The sequence below is a fragment of the Myotis davidii genome, unplaced genomic scaffold, assembly GCF_000327345.1.
Source record: "Myotis davidii unplaced genomic scaffold, ASM32734v1 scaffold1439, whole genome shotgun sequence".
Lineage (NCBI taxonomy): Eukaryota > Metazoa > Chordata > Mammalia > Chiroptera > Vespertilionidae > Myotis > Myotis davidii.
In genome coordinates this window covers 469971-481555 of record NW_006292342.1, presented here as the reverse complement: position 1 = coordinate 481555, position 11585 = coordinate 469971, and the positions used below count along the sequence as shown (strand labels likewise).

The window sequence follows — 11585 nt, the reverse complement described above, 5'->3', positions numbered from 1 at the left end:
AAAAAAAAATCGAGCCCAGCCAGTGTGGCTCAGTGGTTGAGCATCGACCTATGAACCAGGAAGTCACAGTTTGATTCTTGGTCAGAGTGTGGGGAAGCACCGAAGACTTGGCTGGAAAGTTTGTAAGGAGGAAATTCTGGGCTAGGGGAGTTGGCTGAAGGCGGTCGCCCCTAATTGTTCCTTGACCTTTCCAAACAAGTCCGTACTTGCAGCCCCTGGGTGTTTACCGTGATCTTTATACTTAATCTTTAGACATCCTTGCTTAAAGGACACTGCAGACGCATGTGTCCTCCCAAGAATGCTTACCTTATTGATGGTATCTAAAAGTTAAACCTTGCCCTAACCGGTTTGGCTCAGTGGATAGAGCATCAGCCTGCAGACTGAAGGGTCCCAGGTTCAAAGGCATGTACCTTGGTTGCAGGCACATCCCCAGTAGGAGGTGTGTAGGAGGCAGCCGATCGATGTTTCTCTCCCATCAATGTTTCTAACTCTCCCTCTCCCTTCCTCTCTGTAAAAAATCAATTAAAAAATATTTTAAATAAAAAAGCACCCATCTCAGCCTAACCTGTTTGACTCAGTGGGTAGAGCGTCGGGCTGCTGACTGAAGGGTTCCAGGTTCAATTCCAGTATCCCTTTCCCTTCCTCTCTGTAAAAAAATCAATAAAGATATTTAAAAATAAATAAATAAAAGTTAAACCTTATCTCAAACTGCTGTTACAATAAAAGCCTGAAGAGGCTGTCTGGTTCCTATAGCGAGGCAGTCCCTTAGCCCTCTCTTTCACAGAAATGTGTGTCAGCGTAACCCTTCATCAGTCCCTCAGGGTCTGCTGGTGAGCCCTGGCACCTGAGACCAGCCCTGGTGTCCAAGCTGGGCCTGCTCCTGGGAACTTTCCAGAGGTTGTATGTTCACACACATGCCCATGTGCCCACAGGGTGTGGCACTTTCTTGGAGGGATTTCCAACCAACTTCATGGCTGTTTTGGGGAGGGGCTATTTCCTGAACCTTCCAATTCTAAATGATGCAAAGGGATTTTCTTTTTAATTCACCAACTCCTGGCCTTTCCCTGGTCTCCTGGGAGCTCTGGAGAAGCCACTTCCTGCAGGCCTCTGGAATCCGGGGAAAACCCTGATTCTAGCTTCCTCCTGGAAACCCACTGGGGAAGGGTGGCTAATTATCCTAGTTTGCCTAGCTGTCCCAATTTTCACCCCAAAGTCCCCTGTGTGGGAATCCCCTGCAGTCCTGGGCAAACCGGACCATTGTTGGGGTGACCTGTAGCCTTCCTGCTGGGCTCCACTCTGTGATGTAGGGTGCAGCACGCCAGCCTTCCCAGCAGTGTCCATGGCCCTATTTTCTTCAGCTGTCAGATAGGGGGGCTGGTCCCACTTTAAAAGAACTGGAGAGCTGGCTGGCGCGGCTCAATGGCTGAGCGTTGACCCATGCACTGCTTTGATGCCGGGTCGGGTTCATTCCTGGGTTTCAGGCTCGATTCTCAGCACAGCACGGGGCATGCGGGAGGCAGCTTATGGATATTTCTCCCTTTCCCTTCCTCTCTCTAAAATCAATAAAAATAGTCCTAGCCAGTTTAGCTCAGTGGTTGGAGCGTCGGACTGAAGGGTCCCGGGTTCAGTTCCGGTCAAGGGCATGTACATAAGGTAGCAGGATGAATCCTGGTGCCCTTGGGGCGAGTGCGGGAGGCAGCCAATCAATGTGTCTCTCTCACACATATTGATGTTTCTCTCCCTTTCTGTCTCTCTCCCTCCCTTCCACACTCTCTAAAAAAATCCTCAATTGAGGAAAAAATATCCTTGGGTGAGGATTAACAATAAATAAATTAATTTAAAAATTAAGAATTCATAAAAACATATTTTTAAAAAGAAAGAAAGAACGGAAGAGTTCTAAGCACCCAGCCCTGGTCCAGCATCCAGGGTGGGACAATGGAGCTATTATTATAATTTATAATTATTACTTGGATTATTATCATTAGTGTTAAAATTATTAGCCACTTTATCATTTCCTGTCAGTCCGTCCTGAAGTAGCAGACACTAGGCCCCAGCAGAGGCCGCCCCACCTCCCCTCGCGGGCTGTTAAAGAATCTGGCACTCTCAGCTTCCTGCTGCTGCACTCCCAGTGGCAGAGAGGAAGCTGAGGTCAGAAGGCCATGGCCAGCCCTTCAAAGCAGACAGGACAGTAGCTTGGTTCCACAGAGCTCCCCAGGCCATTCACTCCACCAGCATTTATATATATACTAGTGGCCCGGTGCACAAAAATTTGTGCACTGGCGGGGGGGTGGGGTCCCTCAGCCCAGCTTGCCCCCTATCACATACTGGGAGCCCTAGGGGATGTCCTACTACCTGCTCCCTGCTCCCCTTGGGGAGTGGGCCTAAGCCACAGTCTGGCCTCCCTTTGAGGACTAAAGCCTCTGGTGAGTTATTAGCCCTGGGCCGGGTCACCCCCAGCTCGTGCCCTCCTGCATGAGCCCGGACCTGGGCCCGGGCCAGGGAGGAGCCTGCAACCTAGGTACATGCCCTTGGTCAGAATTGAACCCAGAATCTGCGTTGGGCAGGCCGAAGTATTGCCCACTGAGCCAAACCCGCTAGGGCAGGATATGACATTTCTTAACCCTCCAGCAGCAGACCTTCCTTTTTTTCTCCAGGAGTGTAGTAAAAAAACCCTAGATCACCTATTTGGACTCTCATTACCCAAATTGCTAAGAATATTACCAGTGGCATACAGCTTAGCCCAATCAGCAGTCAGAAAAGATGTTTCCTCTGTAGTCCACACCAATTGCCGGCATGGCCCCTGCCCGGGCCTAAAGCCTCTGGCGAGTTATTAGCCCTGGGCCGGGGCACCCCCAGCTGCCCACTACTGCCACCATGATCGCTGGCTGGCTCCTCCTTGGCCCAAGCTTAAAGCCTCAGGCTGAGGTGTTAGGCCTGGGCCGCCATCAATGATCGCTGGCTCAATGATCGCTGGCTGGCTCCTCCCTGGCCCAAACCTAAAGCCTCAGGCCGAGGTTTTAGGCCTGGGCCGGGGCACCCACAGCTCCCCACAGCCGCTGCCACCGCCATGGAGGATGGCTGGCTGGCTCCGCCCCGATTTCCCGCCGCTGCAGCCATCAATGATCCCTGGCTGGCTCCTCCCCGGCCCAAGCCTAAAGCCTCTGGTTGAGGTGTTAGGCCTGGGCCTGGGCTGGCGCCCCCCCACAGCTCCCTGCTGCTGATCGCTGGCTGGCTCCTCCCCCAGGCCTAACACCTCAGGCTGAGGCTTTAGGCCTGGACCTGGGCACCACCAGCTCCCCGCCACGGATAGCTGGCTGGCTCCGCCCCGGTTCCTCGCCAAAGCCACCATCAACGATCGCTGGCTGGCTCTGCCCCAGTCCAAATCTAAAGCCTCTGGCTGAGGGGTTAGGCCTGGGCCGGACCCTCCCCATGTTCCCCACCCTCAACATCTCTGGCTGGCTCCTCCCTGACCCAGGCCTAACACCTCAGGCTGAGGCTTTAGGCCTGGCCCTGGGCACCACCAGCTCCCCGCCACCGATAGCTGGCTGGCTCCGCCCCGGTTCCCCACTGCAACTGCCATCAAGGATCCCTGGCTGGCTGGACTGGCCCAAGCCTAAAGCCTCCGCCAGAGACTTTAGGCTTGGGCCGGAGCACCCCCAGCTTCCTGCTGCTGCCGCCATCAAGCATAGCTGGCTGGCTCCGCCTGGTTCCCTGCCACTGCCGCCATCAATGATCGCTGGATGGCTCTGCCCAGGCCCCAGCCTAAAGCCTCAGTCTGAGGCTTGGGGCTGACATATGCAAATGAGCCGCCATCTTGGCTGTTGACTAATTTGCATATCTCGCTGATTAGCCAATGAAAAGGGTAGCGGTCGTACGCCAATTACCATGTTTCTCTTTTATTAGTGTAGATATATAAAATAAAAGCATAATATGCTAATTAGAAATTAGACCAGATGTCCTTCCCGACTACCTTCCGGACAGAGCCGGGGCTGTGAGGGTGTTGTGGAGTGCGAGTGACAGAATGACCAGAACTCCAGGCTGATTAAAATGTGGAGAGCCTTTAGTGACTGGCCAGTGTCCGCTCCTCCACTCGGGAAGCCCAAGAGAGAAGCGGCCCCGACCATCTGCAGAGTCCAATGTTTAAAGGGGACAACTACATCCGTGTTCAGGCTCCCATAGCGAGCAAAGCCAAGTTACAAAAGCTCATTGCGTAGTTTTAGTCAAGCTATTCATCATCCTCCTGTTAGTGATTTCTGGGTAACTTAAAGGTCAGGACTGTTCTTAATTTTGATCTGTTTGTTCTTTGTGAGCCTTTGTTCAGGTGTGGGAGCTCAGTTCCCAGAAACTTTGCACAGGCTGTCAAGCTGCTGAGGTGGCTATAGGTAATTAAACAGGCCTAAAATTTTTTCTACTCTGTAACAAGGGAAGCTCGGGTCCCGGGTGCCAGAGGGAAGCTGGTGCTGGCAGCCAGGGGAAGGAAGGCCTATTCTTGCACGAATTTTGTGCATTGGGCCTCTAATATATATTTTTATTGATTTTTATTTATATTTCTTTCCTTTATATATATGTGGACCGAGCCCGCAACCTGGGCATGTGCTCTGAACAGGAATCGAACTGTAACCTCCTGGTTCACAGGTCAACACTCAACCACTGACCCACACCAGTCGGACATGTTTTTATTGGTTTTTAAATTGAGAGGAAGGGAGAAAGAAATAGAAACATTGTGGATGGGTGCCCTGACTGGGAATTGAACCTGGAACCTCTTGGTCCATGGGACGATGCTCAATCCACTGACCCACACCAGCCCAGCCCTTTTTTCAAATTGGTGTATTTCTTTTTTTTTTAAATTGAAGTTCCCTAACTCTTACTGGTCCTGCTTGCATGAGTGGCCACGACTAAATGGAAAAGGGGAGGGGAGCCAGGCGGTGGGGGAGGGGTCGTCTCCACAACATCCCATTTGAACACAGAACTAAACAGACACATGCAGTCATTATTGAGGTTAGAAGTTGGCAGCCTGGGAAAGGGAGAAACAGGTGGGGGCTTGGGGTGTCGTTTAAAAAGACAGGGCCTGCCCTAGCCGGTTTGCTCAGTGGATAGAGCGTCAGCCTGAGGACTGAAGGGCACATGCCTGGGTTGCAAGCTCGATTCCTAGTGGGAGGTGTGCAGGAAGCAGCTGATCAATGATTCTCTCTCATCATTAATGTTTCTATCTCTCCCTCTCCCTTCCTGTCTGAAAAAAATAAAAAGACAGGTTCCCCAGCATCCCCCAATTGGGGTGCCTGGGAGAGACTCTTGCTAAACTGAACTGAGAATTCTTGCTAAAGAGAGCCCAAGGACTTATATGCATCAAAGATGAGGGACGAGGAACTTGATCAGATATCAAGGGTGGTGGGATGGCTTAGAACAGTGGCTCCCAACCTTTTTTGGCCATGCCCCACTTAAGCATCTCTAGAATCCTGATGCCACCCCTGTGACATATGATTCTTATTATTCAAGAAGTGAACTCCTATTCACGTGGAGGAAGCCTAAAAGGCCATTAACTTGGTCTAAACAAGCTTCCAAAGACCACGGCATCCATGAAAGAGAAAAATAAAAGAACGAAAGGACAGTTGAAGTACTGAGGAAGAAACCACTAAGAAATTGTTTTAAAAAATATTAAGTGATATAAAAAATAGCAAATAAAGCTTCAAAACATGTAAGAGAACTGAAATGCATAAATATGTCACAATATATTTATATACTGTATATGAGGGCCCTAGAACCATAAGAAATGCAAAAAAATTCATTGTTAATAACTCATTCTCGAATTTGCCCCCCTTAAAATCAAATTGCCCCCCTGGGGGGCGTGTGCCCCACAATGGGAACGACTAACGTAAAAGGAGTCTTTGCTCAGACTGGACTGCAAGCAAAGACAGAACACAGGCCAAGGTCGAAGGCTAGTGGAAAAGAAGGTTCAGAGACGAAAATTTGGTTCAGGGAAGGGTCTTTGGCACCCTTTGTGCCTGTTTCTCTCTGAGAAATGGGTGTAAGAGCCGCCACTCAGGACCGCGGCCAGGATCTCCTTCTCTGTCAAGGACAGTGACTGGGAGTGGGGAGGATCAGAACTCAAATCAGGAGGGACATCCACGCTGCTACTGGCAGCAAGGGGGCCTCCGAGGGCAGGGTGAGGGAGATGTGAGCAGCGGGAAGGGCAACGCCTCCGGTATCCGAGGAGGGGGGGTCTCAGCCGGCGAGGTGGGGTTGGCCAGGCAGACGCGAGGCGGTGGAAGGTGGAGTCACATGGCGGGGCTGGGGGATGGAGGGCGCGCAGCTGCAGCCTTGACCTCGGAAAAGAGGATCTGGGCTTGCGGCGGTCAGGCCGAAAGTCTAGGGTAAACAGAGCCCGAAGAACCCCGAGTCCCCAGAAACCCGCACTCTTCCGCCCGCCGGCGCGGACTGCCCTCTGCGTCCTTCCCCCTCCAGTCAGCCAATCGCTGACGCTGAGGCACTTCCGGCAGCCGATTGAGCCAATCGCGGTTGAGAGAAAGGCGAACTAGGGACCAATAGGAGCGCCTCTGTCGCAGCGAAAGGACCAATGGTTACGTGTGACGGAAAGGGAGGCAGCCAATGAGGGTGGCCTTTTCAGGTGGCCCAGGGGAGGCGGCATCTCGGCGGCGAGCAGTCGGCGACTGCCGGTGGTGGCAGGGCTGGGTCCCGCGTTCGAGCCGGAGCCCCGGGAGAGGGGGAGTGTGGCGGAGGGCACCTGGAATGATGCGGCCGCGGGCGGCGCGGGACTGGCCGCGCGCTGCAGGAGGTGGATAGGAGCGCCCGCTGCCTCCGGACCGGTCGATGCCCGGTGGGTGCCCGTCACATTTCCTGCCCCTGCCGGCAGGGTTGGGGGCTTGGGTGTGTGGTGTGCACGCTTCCTGAGTGCAGACCTCATCCCGACCCCATCGTCACAGCTGGGTCTGGGCTCAATGGGGGCGAGGAAGGATGGGCACCCCAAAAGCCCCGTCCCCACGATCTTATCTTAAACGTTAATAGAACAATAATAGTAGACATTGATCAAGGGCCCGGGCCCTGTGCACAGCCTTTTCCCTGCCTCATCTCCGTGAATCCTCCCCACAGTCTTCGAGGGAGAGACCTTTATACGCCCATTTTCCAAATGAGGAAACAGGCTCAGAGAGAGAAGTCGATTCCTGGGGAATCCGACATTATGCTATGACAACATTCTCCTCTTCCCACCACCGTTGGTCTTAAATCAGTCAGATCGGTGGAATCGCCGACAGCCCCTCCCTGGAGGTACTGGAGACCTCAGGGGGCCTGGGGCCTGGGCCTGGCCTTCAAAAGTCTGGGAGCTAGTTCGGGAGGAGCAGCTGGACTGAACCCCTCCTAGGCTTGGGCAAGTCACAAGGGCCAGGGGTCACTCATGGGGGTGGAGGTGGGAGGCAAGGGATCTTGGCTTAAAAGAGAAAAAGCCATCATGAGGATGAAACCAATAATAATGATTTTACTCTTGTTTTTGTCATATTTGTTATTTTCTCCAGGCCCATATCAAGGTCTGTGCTGAACATAGGAACATGCAAAATTGTGGTGAATCGGCACGACCATCTTTTGATGGCAATGGTCTCAGCATCTCCATTCTCCAGATGGGGAAACTGAGGCCCAGGAGTAGCTAAGTGACTTGCTGGACACAGGGAGCATCCAGATTCACCCCCCAGGTTCGTTTGTCCACACCTGCCTGCCTGGTTATTTTGGGAATAATGTGTTGAGAACAGATTTTCGTATTGGTGCTAGTTAGTCCAGTAAAGAAGTGGATGTCGCTATTGTTCATGACGGGTCTAAAAGGCGGGGATGCATTCTCCAACTCCATCAAGTGTGTGGAAACTGAGGCTCAGGGAGGGGAATTGGGTGCCCGAGGTTGCACAGCAAGGGGAGTTCAGAATATCTCCTCGGGCCTCAGTCTAAATGGGCAGCAGGTTGAGGTGTTAACAGGAGCCTCTAGGCTGAGGCCTGGGGACTAATGGGTTGTCCCTTCCCAGCCAAGCCAGCTGTCAAGAGCATGCCTCTGTGCCATGGGGGGGCCACCGCCGGGGGCAGCAAGCCCGATGGGGACGAAACTCAGCTCACAGCCATCACAGGAGGCCTGAAGGTGTTCCTGCACTGGGCTGGCCCTGGCAGCAGGGAGCCCTGGGTCACTTTCAGCGAGGCCACACTCACCGCAGAGGAGGTCTGCGTTCACATCGCACACAAAGTCGGTGAGTCCCATGGCAGGGATGGAGGCTTTGGGCAACGGCTGAACCCCATCCATCGTCTGCCTGTTCATTCAGAAGACACTGAGCGAGTGCCTACTATGTGCCAGCCCCAAATCACTGCCTTTGTAGTGCTGATATTCTCATAGGGAAATCATAATAAATAAGAAAACTGTGTAGGAGGGCAGAGATAGATCATAGAGGAAATTTAAAACTTAAGGAGATAAGAGAGGAAGCCATGGGGTTATCTGAGGGAAGATGAGTACCAGGCTCAGGGAACAGCCTGTGCAAAGGTCCTGAGGTGGGAACTTGTCAGCAACAGCTAGATCTGAATGAGAGGACACAGGAGTAAGTTTTTTTAAGAGGGGAACAGTGAAGGTCATGCAGGGCCTTGTGGGCCTCAGGGAGGCCTTTGGACTTTACTCCAAGTGAGGTGGGACTGTGAGCAAAGGAGGGACGTGACTGGACTCAGGTGTTCACAGGTCTTCTCTGGTTGCTGTAGGGGGAACATACTAGTGGGTGAGGGTGGGAGTAGGGAGGCCATGGCAGAGGTGATTTCCAGGTAGGAGATTATGGGGGAGAGGTCAGTCAGGGCCAGATCTTACAATGCCTTAAACGCCAGAGGGAGGAATTGCGAGTTTAGGCTTTTTCTTGAGAGCAGTAAGGAACCAGAGAATAGCTGGAAGAGCCTGTCGTAGATGTGCTCAAAAGTATACTTTCTTCTGCCAGAGGAGGAGGAGGTCTCGCTAAGGGGACTGTGCTTACATGCCCCTTCCTGCAGGAAGTCCTCTCAAACTCCCTCCCCCATAGCTGGATGGGGGCCTTCTGGAGGATTTCTACAACACCTTGTACTTTTCAATCAGTGGCTGATTCTTAAAAGAACTCAGATGGACGTGCTGGGTGATGGTAAACACGTCCGTCAGAGGGAATAGCACGTGTGAGGACAGCCTGCTCAATTTGAGGAAGCAAAAGTAAGAGTAACTGGAGTGTCAGTTTCAAGAATTTGGAAGAGAAAGTAGGAATTGAAAGCAGGCCATAACTGTAAGGTCCAGGTCATGGTTATTCTGTGACGAGGGGCAGTAGGGAGCCATGGAATGTTTAAGCCAGAGAATGAAGCAGTCGGATGGGCTTTAGGAAGTTGTCTCACAGGGAGGCATTCTCCTGCGGGAGCAGTACACCGGGATGCAGTGACAGCAATTTGGCATCATCTAACACGGTCGGAATGTGCATTCTCTGAGGCCACCCAGCTCTGCTCCTAGATATTCACCGTACAGACACTCAGCTCATGTGTTCCTGGAGACGCACATGAGAATGTGTAGAGCTGCCTCATTTATCTTAAGATGGGAGGCCCGCTTAAAGTCCCTCTGCAGGGACTGCTTTCAATTATGGCCTGCTTTCAATTCCTACTGCAAGAGAATGCACAAATAAACAGCCGTATAGTTGAACACTGGAATACTGTAGAGCCACGAAAAGGGAATTTAACCAATGTTACAACTATCATCAGGTAGCGTGAAAAAGCAAATTGCGGGGTATTGGTGGTATAATACCACATTTTCAGTTTATAATATTCAAGACTAGATCATAGAGGATATGAAAATAATAAATTCTACTTCAGGAATATGATTACCTCTTTGTGGGAGGAAAAAGGAAGTGGATGTAGATGGGGGCTTCAATAGTACTTTCCAAGTTTTACTTCTTTATCTGGCGGCTGGTACTTAGGTGATTATGAATTATTCTGAAAGGACTCTTTTATATAAAAAAAATAAGTGATGTGTAGTTAAAAAATGCCTCAGATGGCCAGTGTGGGGAATGACAGAAGTCTGGAGGCTGGACTCGGCCTGGGCTTTGGGTTTGAAGGAAGTGGCTGGATCCTAGAGAGATGGTGGATATAGAAAGAGCAGGACGTTTACCCACCTGAAGTGAAAAGGGCGGGAGGAGTTGAGAACAAGGACCAAGTCCTGGCTTAGGAACTAGACAGAGGCCCTGGCTGGTGTGGCTCAGTTGGTTGAGTGTCGTCCTGGGCACTGAAAGGTTGCCAGTTCGATTCCTGGTCAGAGCACATGCCCAGGTTGTGGGCTTGATCCTCGGTCCGGGTGGATCGGGATGCATGCAGGAGGCAGCGGATCGATGATTTTCTCTCTCCCTCTCTCTCTTTCCCCTCCTCCCTTTCCTTTCCTCTCCCTCTCCTTTCTCTCTGTTAAAAAAAAAAAAAGTCAATGAAAACATATTTAAAAAAGAACTGGGCACAAGAGGGGCAGATGTGGGGAGCTTGGATGAGATCTGTTTGGAATAAGCACCTCAAAGGGAGCTTGTGACATCTAGGAGGAGACAGCCAGGAGGTAGGTAGGTATGTTTTCCTGGCTGCAGTTCAGAGAGAGATCAGAATAGAGTTTGTTAGTCAGTCTAGGATAGGTTTAGCTGCACTAACAAGCAATCCCCCTCCCCCAACCTGTGATTTTCCTGGATTAAAACAATAAAGGTACCTAAAATCAAATGCAGGTCAGATGGGGCAGGGAAGATGGCAGAAGAGTTTATTTCCAGGCCTGGAAGTATGCGTATCTGTCTGCTCACATCCCATTGGCCAGAAACCAATCCAGTGGCCCCATCCAAGCTGCAAGGGAGGCTGGAAAATGTGGTCTGCTGTGAGGCCACAGCATGGTCAACATATTGCATTATCCTCTGTCAGCAGCGGGGGAAGCCTAGGGAAGGCTTGTGAAAGGAGATAGCCGTCTGGGGGCCCGTAGGGTCATGGCCGCAGACGCTGACACCAGATGTTCTCTCTTCCCTGTTCCAGGCATCACTCCACCCTGTTTCAATCTCTTTGCCCTCTTCGATGCCCAGGCCCAGGTCTGGCTGCCCCCAAACCACATTTTTGAGGTCCCCAGAGACACAAACTTGACGCTGCACTTCCGCATGAGGTGGGTGAAGGCCTGTGGGAAGGCTTGTCCCCTTTGTTCTGTCTCTTCTCTCCCCATGAATCCCATCTTCCTGGAGCTGAATCGGTACTCAGCCCTAGCTGTGCCCCTCCCTTCCTGTAGGTTTTATTTCCGCAACTGGCATGGCACGACTCCTCAGGAGCCAGCTGTGTACCGCTGCCGGCCCCCAGGCACCGAGGCTTCGTCAGAACAGGCAGAGCAGGGGGTGCAGCTCCTGGACGCAGCCTCCTTTGAGTACCTCTTTGAGCAGGTAGGAGCAGGGCTGGGAAGTGGGGTGATTTATGGGGGACTGAGGGGCAGTTGAGGCACCCCCTCTTCTTTCTGCAATTATAGCTAGCAGGTTTCAGCTCGCACAACCTGGGGTCCTTTTTCTACATGAACCAAAGGGTTCTGAGAGTCTTAGGATTGCGTGGGAAAG

General features: G+C 52.0%; 1 protein-coding gene across 6 annotated transcripts in view; it reads left to right on the top strand.

Annotated features, from left to right (window-relative positions):
* The first annotated feature begins 6623 nt into the window (after positions 1 to 6623).
* TYK2 (tyrosine kinase 2) overlaps positions 6624 to 11585 on the top strand; it is a 19330-nt gene continuing 14368 nt past the window's right edge. For 5 of the 6 annotated variants that reach the window (XM_006765758.2, XM_015565326.1, XM_015565325.1 and 2 more), the window contains exons 1-5: positions 6624 to 6835; positions 7527 to 7700; positions 8022 to 8237; positions 11026 to 11149; positions 11270 to 11417. In XM_006765758.2, coding sequence (XP_006765821.1) covers positions 8042 to 8237; positions 11026 to 11149; positions 11270 to 11417 — 468 coding nt within the window. In that variant the 5' untranslated portion in view covers positions 6624 to 6835; positions 7527 to 7700; positions 8022 to 8041. Of the gene's footprint in view, positions 6836 to 7089; positions 7282 to 7526; positions 7701 to 8021; positions 8238 to 11025; positions 11150 to 11269; positions 11418 to 11585 lie in introns of those variants that run through there. The other variant, XM_015565323.1, reaches the window with a different exon arrangement.